The sequence below is a fragment of the Calypte anna genome, chromosome 21, assembly GCF_003957555.1.
Source record: "Calypte anna isolate BGI_N300 chromosome 21, bCalAnn1_v1.p, whole genome shotgun sequence".
Lineage (NCBI taxonomy): Eukaryota > Metazoa > Chordata > Aves > Apodiformes > Trochilidae > Calypte > Calypte anna.
This window is the reverse complement of record NC_044266.1, coordinates 3,030,793-3,054,860: the sequence shown is the minus strand read 5'-3', so window position 1 is coordinate 3,054,860 and position 24,068 is coordinate 3,030,793. Positions and strand designations below refer to the sequence as shown.

Sequence of the window (24,068 nt, the reverse complement as noted above, 5' to 3'; positions counted from 1 at the left end):
AGAGAAATACTATAAGGCTTCCTTCCTCTATATTTTTTTTTAAAAACACTAAGTTTATATCAGCTTCTCACCTCAGTTTGTTACCACCAAGCTTACCAAGATGTTTAGCTCTCAAGCAAGGTGACATCTTGCCACTACAGCAGTCACTTTCATCATCATAAGACATGAAGGATGCTCAGGAAACCTCTCCACTTCTAGCTCCACAAAAAAATTAGTAGAATACAGCTCATGTCTCACAGGGATGCAGAGACCTTCACAAAGGAAACAGAAGATACAAGTGCAGTTACACTTGATCACATCTATTATCTTACCAATTGCCACACTGCTTGCTCCAACCACAAAACAGGAATAATAGAGCTTATCATTATCAGCAGGGGAATGTTAGGAAGTTATTACCTAAAGATTAAGTCTTTCTAACATTTTTATAAGTATTGTATAAAGATTGGATATTATTTTATAAAAATATAACAGATTAAATGGATTTTTCCTTTCAATACCTTCTCATCTCTTCTGTTTAATGAGGCTGCTGAACATTCCAGTAAGCCAAAACTTCATGGAGTCTCCTCCAAATCCCTGCTTGACTTAGAATTTGAGATCAGAGGAGGACAGAGTGAATTGAGAGGATATTTCTTTCTTAATCAGCTCTGAAATTCAATTAGGATTCCTTCATAGTGCAGCTGCTTCCACCCTCCCAGCCCCTCTATATTTGTTGGCATCTCCCTCTCGTTAAGGGCTTCCACAGCAGCTGTACACACTGCCCTTTCATTACCCATCTGATTAACCACAGCCAACAAGAATGAAAACTTTTATATTTCAGTTAGCCTGACAATTTCAATACATCAAATTCCTGCTCAGATGCAGAAACATTACTGGTTCCTGAAAACTAAATGGAGTTCAGCCATTCAGCTCTTTCCTTCCTTGGACACAGTCAGTTGAAATTTCCATGACTACTGTCAAGTACAACTTGCAAAGAGTAGAGAAAGTATAATAGAAACTTAAAGAAACACTTCAGCTGCCTTAGTTACAATACTTAATGTTTCTACAGCTTGTGCAGTAAGAAGGTATGCAGAGATATATTAAATGGACAAAAAAAAAAGCCCTTTAGTGTAAAAAAGGCTATGACAATCTTTCTTTTGTTAATCCAGACTTAGTTTGTGCAGTAAGAAACCTTCTCAGCTGCATATTTTATTCAAAACCAGCTCCCAGATTAAATTTGGTCTTTACAAAGTTGCAAAGCAAACTCTTTTACAACAACATGACATAATTTCAGTTGCCAGCTTACAAGCCTATTAACTGGGCAATCAAAATAAAAGCTATTTACCCAGACATTAACACTTCTGTCCAGAAGATCTGCAGGTGGCTCTGCCTGATGGCTTCCAGTAGATCTGCAGTTATCACTGACCCACTTTTGGAGGCATGTTGAAAACACAATCCTAAACATTTTATCAAGCAGCAAACTACTATGATACCAAGACAAAAAGATAAATCATTAGAACTTGTTCTAAGGAGAAATTTGCTATTAAATAAATGATTAACACATTATTGTGTTAAATTGTAGTAGTAATTTCAATGCATAATACAGCAATGCCTTAAATATTGTTATATCCACTAACCTTATGTCTGTATTTCTTCTTTTAAGAGCTTATTTTAGAGATTACTTACTCTGAATCATTTTATTTATCCTGTCAGATACTTTAGGCCACCTTTTCAAATGCCCTAAACATCAGCAGCTCCCATTTGGCTGAGGTGGGAAGCTTGGACGTTGTATTGAAAGAGAAATCCTGGGCAATATAAACTCCAGGAATTCTCCCCTCTCCTTCACAGGCCAAAACACCTATTAAGGTACAGTTTGAAAATCCTGCAATTTCATAGCAAGACAAAGTGTCAGATTTTGCAGGACTCCTGAAGAAAAACTCCAGTCTAAGCACTCCTATTCCTCTCTCCTGGGTAGCTAAGCAGCTAGAACTGAACTATCAGTTTACTTCCCTAATAGGAAAGACTTCCTCAGAACCCAGTGAGGATAATTTAAAAATTATGGAAGTGGGGAAACTAAAAGATGCCTGCAGCCTGCCTTTTATTGCTTTACAGTATTAAACAGTATTTACAGTGTAGAGATTATATTTGTCCTTATAAAGGAAGGGAATGGCCATAATGGAAACAAACCCAAATGCTTTTATTTCAATTTGCCTAATCATACAGCCTTCAATGCCTGGTCACTAGGGTATCTATCACAAACACAGAATTTTGTCCAGATGAGAGGGTAACATCATGAACTAAGGAATATCTTTAAAGAATCTTGTATTTTTCCTTCCTATAACCTGCTACTTTTCCACTAGAGATCAAAAAAGGGAAACACAAGAAGATCAAGAGAGAACAGAGCATTTGAAACTTCCATTTTCTCTCTAATACTTTTTCTCTTAGGTAAGTACAATCACTAGATTCACCCTACAGAAACAGAAGATTAAAAATTGAGGTTAGATAGGGCCAAAAAGAACTCCAGGCAACTTTGTTGATGTGTTTAAAGCTACTGTACTTTACAATTCTTATTTCAGAAGTAAAATGATAAACAAAAAAACAAAGCACTTTTAATCTTCAAAGCAACATATGATCAATAGAAACTTCACAGCACTCAATATTCAAGTACCTTAATCTGTGTTTTACTCCAGGAGAGAAAGATGTGTAGAGAACAAGTGCCTGGGTCTAGCACTGAACCAGGGATGAAACTCAAACATCTCAAGTTTATATGTTAAATGACAAAAATCTGTTTTCATTTAGGAGTTGTTCTTTTGTTACCACATGAGCACATGATCACTAAAATAAACAGATTATGGACTTTTTTCCAGCCACTGCAGAAGCATTTAAGATACCAGTAGAAGTACATCCCAAGATTACTTGGCAAAATATTTAGTGTAACATATCAATTAACTTACTATGCCTCTGAAATTAACCTAACCACTTGGGGTAGGTTACTTGAATAACTATTTGCTAAGGTCAGTATATGAACAGCTTCATATTCATTCCATCTAAATCACAAGAGAGCTTTTCATAAACAAAAGGACCACAAGGTCAAAAAGATATTCAGCCAAGGACCAATTTAATAGGAATTGTAAAACTGCCTGCAGTACAGAAAGTTGGAAAAAATCCTGAAATATTTGCAAATCAATTTTAAAAATTCTCCTGGAAATATACACCTCTCTAAAAAGAGATTTCCATATTGTTGTACTGTTAACTTACTGTGATCTGTGGGAGTGCACAGAGATTTAATTTACATATTAATGCAGCAAGAAGGTTGGGAGCATGGGGGGAGTTAGTTAGCACCAGTAATGAGCAGAAAGAACAAGAAGGCAACTACAGCCCTCATGGACTGTTTTGTTTTCAATAATTTTAGGCTGTCTAATAATGTCTCTTAATAAGCTGCTCTCAGCTATAAAGCTGCAATCAGCCTTTTGTCAGAAAATATAATACTGCCCTAGACAGACAAATAGCTCTGATATAATGGACAAAAGATCCCACCTAAATAAAGGCTTCTTTAAAAAAGGAGGAAAAAGTTTCATCAGTGAAAGACAAATTATGTTGTCTACAGAGTGTATCCTTTAATTTTTAAAATACTGGATTTGAAGAGGATAGCTACTAAAGCACACTACATTCTAAGAAACACATTTTCTGGTTTACTCTGCTCCAGTCCTAGCTTACAATTAGACAAACTTCCTTATTTATAGGGTATTTATGTCCTGTGAGTACAATCTAAATTATAACAGATCATGCTAATAGTCTATGCTACCCAGTTAGTCTCTAAGTGACTACTTTGTGACACCAAGTTCAACATTACAACAGTCTATCCAAATTTAAGACTATTTCCACTCCACTCACTCAGTTTAATGGCCATCCTCACTGAAACTCAAGTCTAGCTATAAATGCTGAATATACACATGTAAACCACAGATGTTCTACTCCATTAAACACTGGGGTCCTCAGAACACTGGCTCACCTTCACTGCTGACAAATGCAGGATCACTTTTTTATGGAAATTGTTCTGATCTTTCCAGTATGATCACAATCCTTTTCTTGCCAGCAACAGACTGTCATTCATAGCAGTTAGCACATTTTACAGACCAGTTTAGAAACACTAAATTTAGTAAGAAACGTTGTAAAAAAGTACCCAATCACTAAACCACCACAAAATCTGTTTGTCCTGAAGGTCCATTTATCACCCTAGCATATAGGTAGAGTTCGTTTAACTTCTTCCATGTCATTTACCAGAGAGCTAGATTAATCCATGTGGCAATTGGATACTGGACTCTCAGTTCAGGAAAAATAAATTTATCACTCAGACAAAAACTCCAGGTACTTTGTGGAGTTTCAGCAGCAAAATGGTTGCTTTCTTCTCTTGATGCATTTCTGCCCCACCTCATGGGAATGGGAACTGACTGTATCTGTGACTGGCAAGTCACACTTTCTCTGAGGGGTGCCAGATAATAATAGCACATCAACACACTCCCAGCCAAACACTCCTTTTGCCAATGACACTTCATAACACTTCCTCCATTTCTGAAGTTCTTGAAGTTCTGCAAAGAAAGGAAGTGCTAACTCCCAGTTAAATCATATAGTGCAAAGAGTGCTTCATGTCTGAACTCCATGGGCACAGAAATAGAGGGAAACCACCTTGTTTTGCTTGAAGGGGTTGGGTTTTTCCATATTATTTTTTTTACAGCTAGAAGCTGTATGCTTTTCTCTAGAAAGTGGTAAAATAAGAAATGGAACAGGTATGCTTTTCAATGAAGAAATGCTTTTTTTTTTTTTTTAGTTGCCAATATAATTTCATCCTCTCCTGAATAAATACCAAGGGCAGAGCAGACCTGAAATGCACATTTCTCAAGCTGACAAAATTCTCAGTGAAACACAAGCTTCCAATCAGTTCAACAAAATGCTAACAAGGACTGAATTAAAGCATGAGGCAGCCACTACTTTAGGAACAAGATCCCCTATATTGATTTTACAAATACTAATTTATCAAGAAGTTAAACACACATCTAGAGTCTCAAGCAGTTTCCTCCACACTCAGAGCTAAAAATTCAGCTTTATGAGATTTTAAATCCTCCTACAACCTTAGATTATTCAGGATTTTTTCCCTCTGGAGGCTCAGACTCCCCTCTCCACAGCACCACCAGACTGAGCACCACTTGCACCCATCAGTTCATGGGAGCTTTTCTTCCCCATTTTAAAACTTATTTTACCCTGCCAGCTATTTCCTGCTATCTCAGAAATACTGGGAAATAAAGGCAGCATGTTGTTACACACCCAGAGCTAAAGTAAGTGGTCACAGAGAGTGCTTCCCATTGCCACTTCCTAGCAATTCCCTGTCATTTCAACACACAAGGTTAAATTACTCCAGAAGCTTCCCTACAGAGCTCCCATTGTTTGTCAGTCAGGGCTGGGACACAATAGAATTCATTCATGTGTACAGCAAACAAGCAGCTAAGAGCCAATGAGCAGGACACAGCCTCATTTTGGTTCTTCTGCAAACAGTTTGTAGAAAGATGGCATTTCAAACAAACTGTGTCAATTTTCCAAAGCTTCTACAAACTACTTAGAAGAGAGTCCAGACAGAAATGAAGACGACTTGAGAGCAACGTGAAGAATCACCCAAAGAACCACTCACTCACTAGGACTGTTCCTGAAAAAGATCTGCTTGCTACAACCACATGCAAAAAGGTTGTTTTAATGGTTAGAGAAATACACATTGAGAAAACTTCAAAATAGCTGATTCTTTCCAAAGACAGTCATACCATGCTTTTGTTTTTAGAGTACCACTTAGTGTTCAGCCTCAGAGTTTATATTACTAAAGGGCATAGACACCAAGGTTCCAAAGTGCACTTAAGGATGTTTACTTCATGTCTTCTGGTTAAGAACCCAAGAAGTTTAGGGTTTGTTTTGTTTTAGGCTTGGGGTTTTTTTCCAACATTAAAAATAGAAAAAAAAAAAAGCAATATAACAGAAGTCCCATGTTGCTGATAACTGGAGAGACACAAGCCTCACACACCTCTTCATTGCTTTGCCTTCTCTACTTCAAAACTTGCTAGTGCAAAGACTTTGTCTCCTGTTCCTGTGAGAGGAAAAAACATTTTCATTAGGTATCAGAAATAATCAATTTCTTTCAATACAACTTAAAGCAAACCTACATTTTGAAAACTAGAACACTTGAGCTAATGTAAAATAAAGACATTCTGGCTTGACAGGTCTGAAACCATCCACGTTGTACTGGGTTTGACTGGAATGGAGTCAGCTCCCATACTGCTGTGCTTTGGACTTACAGCTAAAATTGTTTTGGGTACTGCTGAGCAGTGCTGGAACAGCATCCAAGCTCTTTCATAGGGGAATCACAGGTATTTCTATTAAATAGTGCTAAATAAAGACAAGAAATAGAATGTTCTGAGAATTAAAACTTACCAAGGTCAGTGGAGACTTTCTCAAACTGGTTCAGGGCTGCACCAGCATTTGCTGACAGGAACATCTCCTCATCTGGAGTGAGCTAAATCAAAAAAGGCCACAACTGTGAACTGCCTACCTTAACAGTGCTGTTGTAACCCCCATCATCTACATGAGCACATACAAGAACAGCAATTAGCAATTTGCAGCTATTAAGTGGCAGCGTTACCTAACATAGTAAAAGACAAAGTTAAAACTCAAGCTACTTCCCTGCTGCTGTGTCTTTTTCCTCACTGGTGCCTGTCAGCTCAGGAAGGACAGCACACACATCATCAGACATTCCTCTACATCCTCCACTAAGTTTCAAGCTGATTAAAAAGTCACCTCTGAACCAAAACTATGTAAATGTGTAAATTACTTTTTTGCCAAGTGGTGAATATGACAATGAGCTAAGATCTAAGCTTGTTTCATATCTATTGAGAAAAGCAAAAATATGCAGCCACCACCCATTCTGCCCCTGTTAAGAGTCAATGACCTAGAAGTGGTTTTCTTCCTAAAAAGTGACATTTGCACTTGTATATTTTGCTTCTATGTGCTCTGATGCCTTGTGACAGATGCCCATAAAATATTTACAATAATCAAGTAGTAACCTACATTTGGAAGATTCAGCTTTTCCTCATTAAAGCAAAGTAGAAGTGTGACAAACTGTCCAGAGCATTTGCATCAATTTATTAAACACATAAGAAACAGGTACAGGCATCCCAAATGATGTTGAAATGAAGGAAAAAGTATTAATTACCTGCCTTTGTTGTGCTTTGTAAGCAAGCATCTAACTATTTAACATTTTGCAGTAGCATGCTGACAAACATGTAATATTATGATTGCTTTTCACATTCAGAACAGGTTTGAATCTACTGTCTTAGCAAGTCCTCTGAAGAAGGATACTGACTGTTTGAAAAGATAAAGAGACTGTGTCACAGTGTGCTGAAGGGGCTTGTCTGAAGGGATCCAAAGAAGTCATGCCAGGAGGATTAGACAGTGTCACACATTGGGTTCACAATCCTTTAATAGCCTTTTAACCTATTTCCAAAACGTTTTTTTTCTGACAGGCACACAATAAAAATATTCTGAGGGAAAGAATTTGCTAATATAATCTGCTTGGAAAGCTCCTTGAAGTACAGCACTTGATCTTTCCCATTAAATTCCCTCATTCTCTACAAAAGCTTAACAGCAGCAACCCATTTTCTTCTACCACCAAGAAATAACAACTTCTCTTCCTCCCTCTAGTGGTAAAAAATAAGGATTATTCTGACACTGAGGTATTCCTTGGGGAAACATTCAGTCCATCACTCATCTCTCCAATTTATTCATCTTGCACCAAAAGGCAGGTATTATTACCCAAAAATGGAGGTAAAACTCAGACTATATAAAAAATCTTAGATAGTTCTTTCCAGGTGGAGAGATTGTAGACAGCCAGTGGCAGAATTTATTTGCAGCTTTTATAAATATCATTGACTTGTACCAGCTCCTATGCAATTAATTCACCAGATAAAGCATTTTAAAGTAGAAACAGCCTTAGAGAAACATATAATGCTACGTATGTTCAGTAGTGAGTGCTTCAGAAAGCTAAGTATTAACATGGAAGGATGTTCATGTACTATAAAAACAAGCTGCATTTTAACATTGGCTCATAAAAATGGTGCCATTTCTTATTTTAATTATTTCAAATTCCTCTTCAACATATAAACAAATTTCTATTCACCTATCATACCAACACCTTACCTTCTCACCAAGCTTTCTGAGGGCAGTCAGGATTTCAACTTTCTGCTGTGTGTGTAGCTCTCGTCCCAACTTTCCAACCATTAAATCTCTGTCCATCTGTATACCAAGGGTGGAAATAAATTAAAATATATGGGCTTCCCATTAGTATCATTCAATACAACTGCATGAATAATGCAACAGCTTAAAAATATCATCAGCAAGCATGGTAGCCATAGAAGTAATAAGATACAGTTACCTATAAAAGATGGCCATCAAGATTTTGTGACCATTCTGCAAATCTTCTTTGCACCTAACCTTAGGATTCTTCATTTTCCCAAACCTGAATCTCTTTTAAACAGTTATTCCAAATTTTGAACTCACACATCACATGAAGGAGTTGTATTCCATTTCACTTTATCACAACCTCAAGATATCAATATAATCTCTGAAACAGGAGTGCACTCTCCAGCCTCTCCATACAAACCAGATTCATCCTCTTCAGATTTTCTGTGTGCAGTTACACTCAATTCAATATCTCTTCATCAGGATTTTTGCTTTGAAGCAGCAAGACAGAAGGTAATTCAAGAAATACACATTGTTGTCCCCATTACCTCAAAGAGCATTTAAAACTGAACAGATTCTTAAAGGGAACTAACTTCATCTCCTTATGATGCTACCACCAAGGTTTCTAAAGCTCTTCTTGCAATCATTATATATTTAAATCAGTCAGGCTCAAATTTTAACAGTAAAAAAGAAACCTTCACCTCTGCCAACCTTGTCCTCAATTGCCTTGGCTGTTTCTTTGCAAACATTCTAATTACTTCTGGAGTTTTAAAGGCTTGGCTGATGGCTGCTTGTATTGCCTAGAAGGAAAAGGGCAAGAAAGATGAGAACTAATGGTCACAAGCTGCAGCTGCATGACAAGATGAAAGCAGGCTGGAAAGCATCATTAGTATCTGCTGCATCATTTGAGATAAAGAGAGCTTTTCTCTCTTTGCATAACCATGTGAGCAAGATATAAAATTATACATCTTTATGCAGTGCTTGAAAAATCCACCAATTAGTGCAGTTTCACCAAGAAAGAGCTATGATACTTTATATTACAGTCCAGCTCTTGATTTCTGATAATTTCCAGCAACTTCCTGAAGTACATCACAAGTGTTACTTTTCTATATTAAGAATCTGATATATTTAGTCCCTGCAGCTTCCCACATTTTTTTCTACATTTACAGTTGATTCTCCAGTGATTTTTAAAAACTTAATATGAAGAGACTTAACCAAGTGTTCATATGTACACATGTTAAATAAAAAAACAATAAAATCATAAAACTAACTTTCACACATTCCTGTCTATAAATCAGAACAAACCATTCATACATATTTTCTGTTTCACTGAGTCCAGGCAGAATGTGAATTATTTTCAGTAATGCATCACCCTTACCAGTTGCATCCCACTGAGCTCATCCACCAGAGTCATATCTCCAGACATGATCTTCTTCAGGGAGTCATTGATCTCACTCAGCTGTTCTAGAGTTTCTTTTTTGGTCTCTTCATACTCATCTGCATCTAGCTCCTCTCTAAAGGGGATCCAACAACACATTAATTTATAGCCTGAGATGGGACATGGAGTAAAGGACTTCATTTAATTTAAGCATTTTCCTCAATAAGATGAAAACTAAAATGATCGTAATAAAAAGAACATTTTTTAAACATAATTTTTGCTAATACATTCTACCTAATTAAGAAATAGAAGGCCATAGCAAAACACAAGATGAATACTAAAAACCAACACAAGATTCTTGAAACCCAAACCTTTCATGGTACCAGTTATTTCTGCCAGCCACTAGAAAAACATTCCCCCATAAGAGAAAAGCATCTCTTTATATTACCTGCATTCCTCCAGATCCTGAAGCTGCTGCATTAATCTATCCAACTGCTCTTCCAAGTTTTGTTTCAGTTTACTGGTCTCTGTTGTTCCTCTTGAAGCCATTTTCTGTTTTCACATGAAAACTTTAAGTTGTTACATGACACTCCTAGGAGAAAGAACATTTTACTACTGTGTATCAACAACTTATAACTTTTAAATTGTGGAACTATGATAAAATTATGCAATATCTTGCATAATGCAAGAATTAAAAACACTTGCACTAGGAATACAGAAACCCAAAGCTGAGGTTACAAGACTGTCCTCTTTGTAGCAACAGGCGCTTCACCAACGTAGTAACTGGAACAGCCACAGCACATGAAAACAAACAAGGATGAAACCAAGCAACAATTACTGAAATTCTGAGGGGCACGCTTTAGGAAACAACAGATTCTACTCTTCAACTGCCCTTCAGGAAACTATTTAAGAGACAACGACCCGGCTGCAAGGCGACTGAGACATGCAAACACCTCAGGCAGAGAAAACGAGAGCATTTCAGAGGATGTTTGTGTTTCTTTGGCTATCACCCAGGAGCAGGCAGCCATCCATGGGACACCCCTGGGTAACGCCCCACCTCAGGAGCCGCTGGCCGGCTGGTTCTGATCGAGGAGACCGAACCGGTGGCCCGAGGAGAACCGAGAGAACCTAAGGCACTACCCGAGCCCTGCCTGCCCATCCCCGGGCCGGGTCTGCAGCCGCCGGTTCCTCCTTCCCGGAGCTGATCCCGAGCTGAGCCGCACTCACAGAACAGAGGCCGCAAACCGGCCGGGCCCACCGCTCCTTACCTGGGACAGACCACGGCGGGCGGGACCCAGACCCAGACCGGGAACGGAACCGGCGGCGCAGCCACCTCCCACCCGCGCTGCTTCCGGCGCGCCGGGGCCAATGACCGCGCTGGGCCGGGCCCTGCGGGCTCTCTGCGCGGAGCTGCGCGGCCGCGGGCGGTAAGCGCGGGCGGCGGCGGAGCTGGGGAGACGGGGGGGATGCGGCGGGGACCCGACCCGACTCGGGGCTGCTCCCCGTCCCGCACAGTCCGGGCCGTGGCCCTGCGCAGGCCCCGCGGTGTGGGGAGGCGGGGAGGAGGGTGCTGGGAGACAGCGGAACCGGAGAGAGGGAGCTGCAGAGCCCGCACTTAATATTGATGTGTATTCTACACACATCTGTATGTATATATGTGCATATGGATATGCAAATACTGTGTTCTGTATCGATCGGTATTCTACAGATCGATAAGCTCAGTCAGTAAATATTTACCTCAGATTTAAATGCGATTGAGCAGAGCATCCTGACTGCGGAGTGCTTACCCGCAGAACCCAACTCGTTGGTTTTCAGAACCACCCCCAAATCGACTGTAGGCATCCTGGGATGGTTTTTTTACTGCAAATATGTAAATATCCAGCTAAGCACTGGCAGCACTGCAAGTACTCCATGCTAAATGTTGTAAGATTACATATAAAAATGATGAGATTGTATATAAGCATCTAGGTAAACGAATACATCACAGGATGCCTCCTTCTTCAGAATCCAGGATGGATCCACTTATGGAAGGTCCCAGTGAAGGTCTTTCTACTTTGTATCCCTATCTTAAATCTCTCATCTCTGTGTAGCAGGAGCTGGGCAGATAGTTTGGCTCTTGTGGTCAAACTGCAATAATCCGAGCAGTGTCAAGCAGTGCCAAATTATCCTAATTCCTAAAAACTACTTGTGTAGATTAGGTAGATCCACATCCACTCAGGCAGAACCTGGTATTCTGCTTCTCTTCTGGGATGTGCAAATTGCTGATCTTTCCCCCAAAAGTTAGAGGTATATGAGGGTCACTTCATGCAAAGCAGATCCCATAAAAAGTGACAAAACAGGAGAGGGAATCACAGGATGATGGCTCTGCCATTTCCTCTGCTCTCCTCATCAACCATGCATGAAAAGAGTGGCAGGCAGGAGGGGGTGTGCAAACCATGAAGTTATATTCTCCATTTCTGTGCAAGTATGAAACACTGCAAGGTGAGTTTATCATGCAATAATTGCCTGTTTCTGAAGCTTGTAAACTTGGCTAGCAGCATGAAAAAGGACACTTGGCTAACTTCAGAAAAAGCATCACGTATTTTCATCTTTAAAATTTCTATTATTTTTGACCTTGTTTGTTTGTTTTCCAATCAGCCTTCTTCAGATTTGCAGTAGGAGCCACTTTCTGTGGAAAGCAGGGCTTTATGCATCACAAAGGCAAGTCTAACTCCTTCCCTTGCCTGTTCCCATAGTAACTCTCCTCCTTGATGCCCCTGTGAACACTGCATTTCAACCAACTCCAAACCCTTCAAACGCTGAACTATTCTGTAGTTAAAAACAACATTTCTAAAGTTTGCTTTTTTGTTTAAGAGGCAGAACGTGAGTGTGACCTGGGATTGTTGCAGGCAGGGATGTTGCTGTAGAAACAGTGGCAGAGAACTCAGTGCTCACCACAGATGTCTCAGGCATCTCACAGAGAGCAAGAAAATGGCACATTACATATTCCAGTTTTCATTTGTTGAGGGCTAGGAGAAACCATTTTTGGCAAGCCAGAATATTCTCATAAAAGAAAAGAACACTGAGAAGGAAAAATCCATGTAGTGTGAAGAGAAATGAAAAAGATAAGTAGTGAAGTGTCCTTATTTTCAGCAGTCCTTAAGCAGCTTTCTGAAACTTAAGTTCAAAATTGGAACAGTGCTTTTGTATTTTTTAATAAGAAAGAAAAAAAAAGGTATCTAATGGCAGCTTTTACTAATTTTTTTCTAATTCACTGTTTTTCTATCATCTGTTCCACAGGTACATCTATCAGTGACTTTCTGCAACACAAAATAGATGGCTTGTTTTCATGCTTAGTCTCTAGCACTCTCTTCCCACTTACCAAGAAAATGTAAAATATAAATAAATCCTGAACAAAGAATTATTGAACCTTTTCTCCTCTGGCATTAAATACAATATAATGTTAGTGTTAGTTCTATAGCTTTTACTAAAGACTTCCTGTAATTTAGAGTAGCAGCACTGGGAACAGTCATAGGATGTTCTGTTCTGACCTGTAAGTACTAGAAGTAAGGAAGTTATTTATATGGAAGTTCACTGCAGATGTGTCTGTTGGCAGCTAATTGCCATTGGCATCTTAAAAAACCAGCACAGTTCTAATGAAGTCTGTCCTGCAATCAGGAAAATAATCTCATTAAGTTATTCTGCATGAGCTGCTTTGCTTCAGAGTGGGCAGTATGTTGTCCTCTCTGTAGGCAAGCAGGCTGTTTTTAGTGATTTTATATTTAAATATCTTTCCTCTTCCATAGAGGAGGGAATTGCAGCTGTTTGGATAATAAACAGGCAAAGCAAATTTGAGTCTCTCTACCCAGGAACAATGAGAAAGAACCAGAGGCTGTGGTTTTACTCTCAGAAATTGAATAATGCAGGATCACATGAACAGTCAGAGAAACATTTGAAAGCAAATAGAGTGTTCAATCCCATCTTGAAATCTTCTGCTTATTAGCAACACAATAAGTAAGAATCATTATTTTTCAATCTGGTCTGTTCTTGCAGTGGCTGGTAGCTAGAAGCAACGTTCTCCACTTGGCTCTGTAGCTGTAGAGAGTAACTATGGATGATCCTGACAAGAAGACTGAAGTAGTGCTGCTGGCCTGTGGGTCCTTCAATCCCATTACAAACATGCATCTAAGGCTCTTTGAGCTGGCTAAAGACTACTTTCATGAAACAGGTAGGATGGTGATTAATTCAGAACAGCTCTGATAACCAGACACCTGAATGCTAAAATTAATCTTTTGTGTATATGAATGGCTGTTTGACAGGGTCAGATATTTTTTTTTTAAATACTAATAAGATACTGAAGTTAGCATGCATGTCTGTATCCTACAAAATCAGATCCCATAAAAAGTGACAAAACAGGAGAGGGAATCACAGGATGATGGCTCTGCCATTTCCTCTGCTCTCCTCATCAACCATGCATGAAAAGAGTGGCAGGCAGAGGGGGTGTGCAAACCATGATATTCTCCATTTCTGTGCAAGTATGAAACACTACAAGGTGAGTTTATCATGCAATAATTGCGTGCTTCTGAAGCTTGTAAACTTGGCTAGCAGCATGAAAAAGGACACTTTTTCATGGAAAAGGAAAAGCCAAACACATGAGAGAACACTCATATGTGTTGCTTATTAATGAGTGAGCTAAAGCATGAATTTTATGGTTTTTTCTTTAGAGGAATCTATCTTTCTAATGTATCTTACTAAATGATTAATTGTGCTGCCATACTGTACTTTTCCACTGGGCTGACTGTCACAGCTGGTATTGTGATAGAAATAAAATTGTGGCAGAAATAACATCTGCTTAACCACTTTTCATGCTCTTGTGTGATGTGTTTTTTCCACAGGAAAATACAAAGTAATCAAAGGGATCATTTCACCAGTGGGTGATGCCTATAAGAAGAAAGGTCTGATCAGTGCAAATCACCGAGTGACGATGGCAAAACTGGCTACAAAAAACTCAGATTGGGTGGAAGTTGATGAGTGGGAAAGCAGCCAGAGTGAGTGGATGGAAACACTAAAAGTTTTAAGGTATTCTTTAGGCAATTTCTAAAAAATCTCAAGAAGGATGAGGAATTGTTAGCTCTAACAAGTTGGAATAATAGCAGGCTAGCCCCAAACCAGTGAAGCCAGAAGCACTATTTATATGAGCACTGTAAGGGGAAGATTGCACCACTATCCCTAAACTTACAACAAATGAGCCTGTGAACAATTTCTGAAATACTTTGCTTCCTAGACTTTGTTCTGGTTTTGTGCTGAAAACATGAGGAGGGACAATAGACCAGATTAGGACAGACACATGCTACACAAAGCTTCCCTGATTTCAGTCCAATTCTGCTGTGCTGCCCATTTGTGTACTAAGGGTTGGCATGAGCATTGTCTGAAGGAATGTATTTTTGAAGTTTTTTAGTTTTTCAGTTGTTGCTACTTCACTGGGGTTCTTCTTTTTAAAAATTACTTATAATTAAAAAAACAAACAAACCAACCTTTTAGTTGTTGAAGTCTTTGCATGTTGACCATCTTGTGACTCAACTCTCTGTTCCAGCAGATCAGTTCTTGGATGGATTGTCTCTGAAAGTTGTGAAAGATTATTTAGTAGAACCCTTCCCTATGTTCTGCTACATCTTTAAAATACCTAAAATCCATCTGTTTTGCAGGTACCAGCATCAAAAGTTTTTATCTTCTGATCCTACCAATAGTCTGCAGAATGCTGTACCTGTGACAAAGCCAGGACGGAAGAGGAAACAGGAACCAAATAGACATGAGCCCATTAAAAAGAAAAATCAGGCTCCAGATATAAAAAGTTAAGTCTGTTTATGCCTTAGAAGCTTATTCAAAGGAATTGTGGTGATGAATTACTTATTTTATGCTAGTTCTTGGTTCTGATTTCAGGGATCTTACAGTATAAAGAAGGTGTTGCAACAAGGCAACTAGGGATCAAATATATAGGACATGAGAAATACTCTAGATAATAGAAATTTTAGCTGACACAAGGCTGAGCTATCCATTTTACCTACATAACTTTGCTAAACTGTAGTTACAGAACTTTGGATCAAATTGTAAGTTGCTGAAGAAAGAAAGGACAGGATTAAGTCCTGAAATTTAAAGTATATCTGGGCACAGTATCATTTAAAATTGTAATTTAAAACATTGTGCAGCAGACACAGCTTGGTTTTGTAATTTTAGGTAGTATTTACTTTGCTGTAGCATTCTCACTTTTGCTTCCATGACTTTCAGATGGCTCCTGTCTGCAGATCCCATTTCTAGATTCTCTATAAAACATAGGATGGGAGAGAGTCCCCTGAAGTCAGGTTACACAGCCTGTGGGGATTTTTTTTCAGTTGTATTTTCTTTGCCTTTGTGTAATCCTCTCTGCCTTCCATCTCATAAAAACAAGTTCCTCTTCTGTAGCTCTCTGGAATGTCACATGAAGTGTTAACAGCATTATAGTCTCCTTCACAGTTAGATTTTGGAGAATTTTCTCTGTGTTTTCTTTTACTTTGATCCTTACAGTGACTGATTCACTCCAAGGCTAAATGAGCACATTAGAGTTTATTTTCCAGTCCTTTTGAACAAAAAGACTCCCATAATTTTTTTTTCACAAAAAGCTGTCTTTAGGCTACTAAGTATAAATTATATACCCAAATCTCTTTTTATTTCATTCCATTGTCTGTTATTAACTAAAGATACAGAGAAGTAGCCTAGAAATTAACTGTCCCCATCAAGTTAGATAAAGTCTAGTGGCCTAAACCAAGCCCTGTTTCTTATTTATTTGTTTTTTTAAGGTGTCCCACAGGTCAAACTGCTTTGTGGAAGTGACATGCTGGAATCTTTTGGGATCCCAAATCTGTGGAAGTTGGAGGATATCACTGAAATAGTGGAAAATCATGGACTTGTATGCATCAGTAGGGCAGGAAGCAATGTTCAGCAGTTCATCTATGAATCTGACCTTTTGTGGAGACACAGGAATAACATTCACCTTGTGGAAGAATGGATCACAAATGACATTTCCTCTACCAAGATTAGAAGAGCACTGAGGAGGGGGCAGAGCATTCGTTACCTGGTGCCTGATGTGGTTCAAGAATATATAGAAAAACATAATCTCTATAGTCCAGAGAGTGAAGACAGGAATGCTGGAGTGGTCTTGGCTCCCTTGCAGAAAAATAAAAGTGATTCCAAGAACTAACAGACACTATACAACTTAATTTCTGCTGTGAAAAAAAGATTCAGTTAGGTACAGGAAAATGTGGGGGTTTTAGGGCTTGTTTTTTTTGTCTGGGGAGTGTTGTGGGGGTTTTTGAAGTAAATAGTGGGCTAATTCTGTGGCTTTAGTACATCTGTTGCTGTTGGGGTTTGATGCACTCAATAAGTGGACCTACACAATCTTTTGACAATCTGATAGTAAGACTTTCACATTTAAACATTTTGTTGCAGTGCCTTGAATTAAGTATACAAATTCACACTTGCATATGATTGCAAATTAACAAACAAACCAAAATGTTCTGATTAGCTTTAACTCAGACTGCTGAGCAAAAATATTTTAGTAACATAGAGTGTCTTAGCAAAGACATTGAGTTTCAAAATGTACCACTTACTGATCATAAATCTATAGAAATTTTTTTTTAATTGGCAGCATGTGTAGTGCTTTCAGTAAATTATTTAGATCTATCCTGGAAGAAAAAAAATTACTTCTAAAGTGATATATAATGCTTTGAGTTGCCTGCCTTTCACTTACACAGCCTATTTGTCTGCCATCATGCAATTTGCTCCCAGAAATATCTTTTGCTTTAGTTTTCCACTCATTCTTCCAGTGCTGTATGTTAAGCACAGCATTGTTTCTCATGGAAGGACAGAGACCTCCTTCAGAAACTGGTTTAATAGCTATTGATTTAAGTGATAGGAATTAATTATTATTGCACTGATTCTGGGACAGTTGTCCCTTTATTTCAAATAATAAATGAGCTTTTACATTTAAGCCAAATGTATATAGCCAGAATTGTTTGCTGTAACTGGAGTTGGGCAGAAATGGTATCATATTAAGACTGTACATAAGTGAAATATTTTCCCTTGCTAGAAAGATTTGCTTTTGAATCTAACAGTTTATTACCTGTATTATGTGAATATAAACTAGAGGCACTGTGAATGTCATGGTGATAAAATTCTACCTCCCTTTATTTGCTGTCATCCTGGTTTTTTTTTTTCCAGTTCTGTGCCTTATTAAAAATGTCAAAGTTTCCAAGGTGCTACCTAAAGGGCCAACAGCTTTTTCATACTCTCTCTGCAAGATGACTCTGTTCACAGTTTTCAGACCACCAAATCCAGCCAGTGTGAGACTCAGGGCCTAGATGCCCGTGGGCAAGGGACATGTTCCAGGATAATAATTGTGACAACCTGTCATCCTCCTTCCCTGTGCAGGGGACCCCCAAAGAACTGAGGCAGAGGTCTGGGCTTCTCCAGGGGGAGTCTGGAAGCCAGATGGTAAACACAGAACACCACAAGTGGCACCTGAGAGCCCATATATGAGCTCATATATGAGCCTGGGCTCATATAAAACCCAGCAGGGGAGTTGAGACACTATGAGGAAAACCTGGATCCTGTGGTGAAACTAGCACTGTGCTTGCAAAGTTGAGAATTTTACACTTACCATACACTAGAGCACCTGTGTTCTACTAGTTCCAGCCTTAGAAGGTGGCAGAGAATCTACAAGGAGATGAGTGTAATTAGTGTAATAAAAAATAGTGTATTAACAAAAAATAGTGTATTAATTAGTGTAATAAAATGAAGTCACAAGTTAGAAGTGCATCTGTAACTGCACTGTGACAGAAAGGAACATCAAGGATTCCTAGGTTTTTTTCCTTGTGATTCCTGCATCACATGTGCTCAGTCTGCCATGGTTGCCCTCAGTGCTCAGGTAGGCTGACACTGTAGCTTGCTAATGAGGCTGAGTTAATTTACCAGTAGTAACAAAGGTACCAAAGGATAAATTATATCCCTCTGACACCATAGCAATCAAAGTGCCATATCTGAGGATAACTCTGGTATTGATGGTGCATAGGAAAGGACATGACCTACTTTCCTCTTTTGATCACTGTCTTTATCACTCACAAGAAGAAGGCAAGAAAGATTTCTGTTCAGCACTCAAGTCAACCAGCAAAGCTTCTGAATAAAGAGCAGATCTTTCTGCTGGGAAAGCACCCTATTTATGTAGTCACTTCTTGGAGTAAAACTGCACTTCAGGTCTAGGTTTATTCTCTAAATAATACTGCTGGGGTGTGTTGGTTCCCTTTGTGTAATTCTAGAGAAGCTGCAAATTCAATAGGATGCTTTATAAAGCTTTGGTCTTTAAAAAGGTAAATTTCACTGGGTTTTACTGTAGTTACAGGTATGTAGATCTCTGGTGTGATGGGTCTTTTAGTAAAATAAATTGCATGTAATATGCTAATTTTAGTCATCCAATTACTAACCAATCTGAAGCCTGACAACTACATAGTTTTGAGTAGGTAGAATGATGCCAGCACTGTTTTGCCTGCAAAACAGAACGTTGTTCAAAAATCACACTGACTGATGAGTATGGATCTTTTGTTTTAGTAGTGGGATCCAGAAACCTGTCTGATACAACACTGACAATCTACTGCTGCAGTCCATTATAAATAGCATGATCACTGTCAGTGTTGTGGCCTATTCAAAAGTGTGAGCCAGGTGTCATTTTCAAAAGGGAACTAAATCTACAAGAGAATCTATTTGCCTGAAAATTTAAAGTATGTGAATAATGCAGTTTACTGAACAACTTCATAAAAGTTACAAGACATTCACAGATGTTCAGCAAAAAAAAAATAAGGCTTTTTTTTTTTTTTTTTACATCACTGAGATGAGATCTGCATAATCTTAATTTTCAATTAAAATGTTGTACCCAGGTTTTTACACAGGACCTATCCAAGTACTGACTCTAATTGGAAGAGTCAGTACTATTGCACCAATGCTTTACTACCATAACCTCATAACAATTTATGGGTGAAAAGTTACTATTTGAGTCCAGGGGAAAAAGTGATTTGCATTTCTCTGTGCCATTTCTAATTTAGTATGAATTAGAGAACAATAATCCATCTGCAAACAGGAAACAAGCTTTGACGTCCTGCTTCCCTACTGGCACAATTCTATGAGTCACAGAGGTCAAACTGACAGCTTCAAAAATGTAGCTAAAGTTCAGAGAAATTTCATTTTCTCTGCAAAATATTAGCTTTCTGGCTGGGAAGGCATCTGAGGGGAAAAAAATGGTTTATCTGTGTTCATTTAACTAGGAAATAGCTAACAGCATTAAAGAAACCAGAACACAGACAGGTAAACCATGTCACAGTAGAGCTGTCCTCAGAGTGACATCAGAGAGCAAGATCAAGAAACAGGATTTGTCTTTCAGTTTTCTGTTACAACCTCTAGATGATACTGCCCACTGTTCACTGCAGACATAAGCCAGCAAGATAAAATACTTATCTCTATTGTTGTGTCTCAGCTACTGCTTTAAAATTAGCTGATAAATTACCATCCAGAGTTAAATAGTCAAGTCCTGTCCGTTCAAATATAGTATGCATTTACAGTGGGTAAACATCTTTTCAACAAATATGTAGATTTCAGATCATAAAGTCACAGATCTAATATACACACAGGGACTTTTAATAATGACAAAGTCTGTCCATGACTAAAGTATACAAGATGGACACAGTTTAAATCATTATTTTTTGTTTGCATAGTGACTCTTGAGCTATTAACATTTGCTCCACACACAGATTTCAGAAACTGTGAACTTTTCCCTCCAGCTGAGCTGAAGCTGATGCACAGATACCCTCTCACCTATTGGCTCAGCAATAGGACCCTTCCCCTCCATCAGAAAGGCTCTGGGATGTAATCCCACCCACAGCCTGCCTTATATAAAGGTCTGGTTGGAAAACTACTTCTTTGGTTTTGTTTTTTGGTCAGGAATTGACTGTGTCATCTTCCCAGAGTCTGGCAATGCCTGTGGATTTCAGTGGAACCTGGAACCTTATCAGCAATGACAACTTTGAAGGTTATATGGTGGCTTTAGGTAGGTGAAAATACCTGATTCTATTCTTCCTTCCCCTAGAAGAGTCCTCCTGAGGTTTAGATGTCTGATTTCTTCTATAACCTAGATATTGCTAAAGCTTTAAGCTTTTTATTGTAATTTATTTTATTTTCCCTCTAAAAACAACAGAAGGATCTTTGTTTACTGATAAACTGGCAGTATTAAGTGTACTTCACCTGGCCCCCCAAGTGTCTTTGCATATTTCAGGAATTTCTCAGCTTAATACTTGTAAAAAGTAGAAATTTGGTGTCTCATCAGACAGGGAAGAGTTTGGTCTGTCCACTCAATTTCTCTTCTTTTTGAGCACAAACTTACAGAACCTCCATCTAAGGTTAATTAAATGTTAGGTAACAAAAAAAATGCTTGGGTGCTTGCCAGTTCCAGGCAGTTTTTTTAGTTTAGTGTCATTTATCTTTAAACACTTTACTAAATACTTCTTTCATTACTTTGACTTGTTGATAGGTTTCTCACTGTTCCTTTTCTGGAGTGCTTGAAGCTAACCTCTTACCTTCTTCAGATCTTTTATAGTCAGAGATTAGCAGTGCTTTAATGGGGAGCTAAGGAAGTTCTTGGTACTTTATTAGCTTTCTTGTACAAAATTAATTACAGACTATGACAGCAGGCAACCTCATGTGCTGCCTGCTCTCTTCTCCCTGCCTCTCCCAGTCTTTTCTGCTTTTTTGACTTGTGTAAGCTGATGACCAGCAGTGTCCCTTGCTGGTTACTGTATACACAAGCAAATTTTCTGGCTCTATCTTGCTTAAATTGTAGATTTGATATCCTTAACATAGTGAAAAATGCCTTTCTGTTTCTAATTCTGCTGTGTGATCAATTAGGAAAAAAAATAGTGTGCTCCCATGAGAATTTATTCCTTCAGTTTGAATACTAAGTAATATACTCTTAATGTGTTAATGTCTTCAGAGAACAGAAATTCTGTCAGTTCCTCTGACAAAGGATGGGAATAGGCAGTAACTCTTTAATTAAGCTAAGCAGGGGGCAAGCCTTAGACCAAGCTTGGGGTGCCTGAGATAAAACAATTCTCCCATACCCCAAAGGGACTCTTCTGACCCCAAATCCTAGAAATCTTGCATAGAAATTGTGCAATATTAGACTAAAGTGCTTTCCTAAGAGTAAAACAGAAGAGCATGACTTGATCCATGTAACATGCAGCTTTAAACAACAGCAGAAAAAAAAATTCCAGACAAAAACCAGAACCTTGCAGAGAAGCAAGGCCAAATTGTTTAAGAAATGCATCTAGGAGTAATAAATGTAAGTCCTGGCTGTAAAAATGGCTGGTGAGAAATACAGCTCTGACCTTTTTGCCTCCTCTCTAAGGTATTGACTTTGCAACACGCAAGATAGCAAAAATGCTGAAGCCTCAGAAAGTGATCAAACAAGATGGTGATTCATTTTATATCCATACCACTAGCACATTCAGAGATTATTCCCTTCAGTTCAAAGTTGGAGAAGAGTTTGAAGAGGATAACAAGGGCCTGGATAATAGAAAATGCAAGGTAAGACTGAATATATATATAAAAAAAAAGAGGCAGTGACAAAATGAAGATGCCATAGTCAACCCAACTGTTTGACCTGAAATTGTTGGAAAAACTTTGTAATGCAATGCAGAGGTGAGAGCCTGGGTTTCAAGTAAGGAATTTCATTTTCTTCCAGGAGAGGTATTTAGGCCCCCTTTTATCCAGGAAAAAAGGACTTTGTTTATGAGTATGTTGAAGACCTGAGACAGACATACAGAAACACATTTTTTGTTTCCTCTTCCTCAGAGCTTAGTTACTTGGGAAAATGACAAACTTGTCTGTGTCCAGACTGGTGAGAAGAAGAACAGGGGCTGGACTCACTGGCTTGAAGGAGATGACCTCCACCTGGTACTTACTTCAGATTTCTACTAATTTTTTCTCTGCATGACAAAAATAAGATCTATCATGTGGGCATGGTATGCACAAGTCTCCTTCTAGTTCTGTGGTATTTGTAACTGATGGTACAGATGGAGCATGTTGTGTTTTAGTTTTAGTTTAGCTGGAACAACTTAATTTTTTCACTGTAGTGTGTAGTTAAATTCAGAATGTTAAGCATAAATTGGAGCATGGCAGCAGAGTGGTGGCCAGCAGTCACAGCAAAGGCTCTGTGCTCACTTTTAGAAGCAGTTCCTGTGATTACTAAATGCATCTAACTTTCATTTTGGGGTTTTTTTTGTTTGTTTTTGGTAGGAGCTTCGTTGTGAGAATCAAGTATGTAAACAGGTCTTCAAGAGAGCTTGAGTATGTGTGCTGGTTTGTACCTGGAGAGACAGCAACACCCAGGAGATGATGCATCCTCATGTCCAGTGATGGCTGTTTGGACAAGATCTGATTCCCTGTATCTGTTAGCCTGAATGTTCTGAAGTTTCTGGCTCAGGAAATAAGTCTGCTGTTGCCAGTGTTAAAGGTCTGATTTTTGCTAATAAATGCCTAAAACCGAACCAGTCTTAAGTACTTCTGAATATGCTTGTTGGGGTTTTTTTTGAGGGGGGAACCCAAACAACAAAAGTGATGTGGCTTGGGTCTCTAACAGTCTAAATCAAAACAAGAAAAACTGCCTGTTCTGAAGAGTGTGCCAACATCACACAAAACAGAGGAGAAACAATGGTAGAAAAATGAAGAAAGCACAAAGGAAGCAGCTAACAAAAGCTGCAGATTTATTATTATAAATGCTTCTCTTGAAGATCAAGATTATTCATTAACTCCATGTGCTTATATCTTAAATGTGCAATGTAAGGTCCTGTATTGTGCCATAGCTGCTTTGTTCTCAAAAATAATTAAGTTCAGCTTACCAGAGGAAACCAGCCTGTGATCCAATCCCAGAACAATGAAGGGAGGTCTGAGTAATCCATGTGGATTCCAGTCTGCAAAATAGTTGGGACTTTTTAAGCACATATTCAGAGTGAAAACAATGCTGCCTTAGTTAAGACTTATTTGCATACATTTGTTCAATTAGGTTAAATAATTTTTTTTTTTTTTGACCTTGTGTAAAGCTGCATAGAGAAGCAGGTTTTATTCTGCCTTGGGTAAGCACATGTAAGTGGCCAGATCAGCTTGGTAGTTACATGTGAAGGAACTGATGTTCATTGTTGGTAACATTAACATTGCAGAGATCCTGTGACTATGGGAAGAGTTTGATTAAATCTAGATTAAGCTTAGTAACTGAATTGCTTTCTACACACACACAAAAAAATTTCTAAAGTAATCCTTGGCATTTCAAAACACAAGTAACACCAACTTTCTAATACTTCTTGTGAGTTCAGAATTCCTAAAGCTACCTCCA

At 38.6% G+C, this 24,068-nt stretch overlaps 3 protein-coding genes across 5 annotated transcripts; 2 read left to right on the top strand and 1 right to left on the bottom strand.

The window, feature by feature from the left end:
• Window positions 1-4,699: 4,699 nt before the first annotated feature.
• LZIC (leucine zipper and CTNNBIP1 domain containing) lies at window positions 4,700-11,028 on the bottom strand. 2 transcript variants are annotated; one of them, XM_030463650.1, is made up of 7 exons: window positions 10,897-11,028; window positions 10,077-10,220; window positions 9,629-9,764; window positions 8,952-9,050; window positions 8,209-8,304; window positions 6,448-6,529; window positions 4,700-6,103 (listed from the first exon to the last, which is right to left on the bottom strand). In XM_030463650.1, the coding sequence occupies exons 2-7, from the start codon at window positions 10,175-10,177 to the stop codon at window positions 6,045-6,047; spliced, it is 573 nt and encodes a 190-aa protein (XP_030319510.1). In that variant the 5' UTR covers window positions 10,178-10,220; window positions 10,897-11,028; the 3' UTR covers window positions 4,700-6,044. The 2 variants fall into 2 exon arrangements, with proteins under 2 accessions (XP_030319510.1, XP_030319511.1); XM_030463651.1 differs by having other exon boundaries at window positions 10,856-10,901.
• NMNAT1 (nicotinamide nucleotide adenylyltransferase 1) lies at window positions 10,778-17,893 on the top strand. Of its 2 annotated transcripts, none has more exons than XM_030463648.1 (5): window positions 10,778-11,055; window positions 13,661-13,835; window positions 14,503-14,686; window positions 15,313-15,458; window positions 16,441-17,893. In XM_030463648.1, the coding sequence occupies exons 2-5, from the start codon at window positions 13,718-13,720 to the stop codon at window positions 16,839-16,841; spliced, it is 849 nt and encodes a 282-aa protein (XP_030319508.1). In that variant the 5' UTR covers window positions 10,778-11,055; window positions 13,661-13,717; the 3' UTR covers window positions 16,842-17,893. The 2 variants fall into 2 exon arrangements, with proteins under 2 accessions (XP_030319508.1, XP_030319509.1); XM_030463649.1 differs by lacking the exon at window positions 10,778-11,055 and adding an exon at window positions 11,586-11,659 and having other exon boundaries at window positions 16,441-17,821.
• Window positions 17,894-20,597: 2,704 nt separating this feature from the next.
• Window positions 20,598-23,216, top strand: RBP7 (retinol binding protein 7). The gene is made up of 4 exons (XM_008503661.2): window positions 20,598-20,732; window positions 22,086-22,264; window positions 22,532-22,633; window positions 22,976-23,216. Exons 1-4 carry the CDS (start codon window positions 20,660-20,662, stop codon window positions 23,024-23,026), a joined length of 405 nt encoding a protein of 134 aa, XP_008501883.1. The 5' UTR covers window positions 20,598-20,659; the 3' UTR covers window positions 23,027-23,216.
• The last annotated feature ends 852 nt before the right edge of the window (window positions 23,217-24,068 follow it).

Excerpts from the sequence above, each read along its gene's own strand:
- LZIC (XM_030463650.1), bottom strand. The coding sequence starts at position 10,177 with ATGGCTTCAAGAGGAACAACAGAGACCAGTAAACTGAAACAAAACTTG. Across the intron at positions 9,765-10,076 it reads CAGGATCTGGAGGAATGCAG|AGAGGAGCTAGATGCAGATG; the intron begins GTAATATAAAGA and ends GATCCCCTTTAG. Across the intron at positions 6,530-8,208 it reads TCAGAAAGCTTGGTGAGAAG|CTCACTCCAGATGAGGAGAT; the intron begins GTAAGGTGTTGG and ends TTTTTGATTTAG.
- NMNAT1 (XM_030463648.1), top strand. The coding sequence starts at position 13,718 with ATGGATGATCCTGACAAGAAGACTGAAGTAGTGCTGCTGGCCTGTGGG. Across the intron at positions 13,836-14,502 it reads AGACTACTTTCATGAAACAG|GAAAATACAAAGTAATCAAA; the intron begins GTAGGATGGTGA and ends TTTTTTCCACAG. Across the intron at positions 15,459-16,440 it reads TCAGGCTCCAGATATAAAAA|GTGTCCCACAGGTCAAACTG; the intron begins GTTAAGTCTGTT and ends TGTTTTTTTAAG.
- RBP7 (XM_008503661.2), top strand. The coding sequence starts at position 20,660 with ATGCCTGTGGATTTCAGTGGAACCTGGAACCTTATCAGCAATGACAAC. Across the intron at positions 20,733-22,085 it reads AGGTTATATGGTGGCTTTAG|GTATTGACTTTGCAACACGC; the intron begins GTAGGTGAAAAT and ends CTCCTCTCTAAG. Across the intron at positions 22,265-22,531 it reads TGGATAATAGAAAATGCAAG|AGCTTAGTTACTTGGGAAAA; the intron begins GTAAGACTGAAT and ends CCTCTTCCTCAG.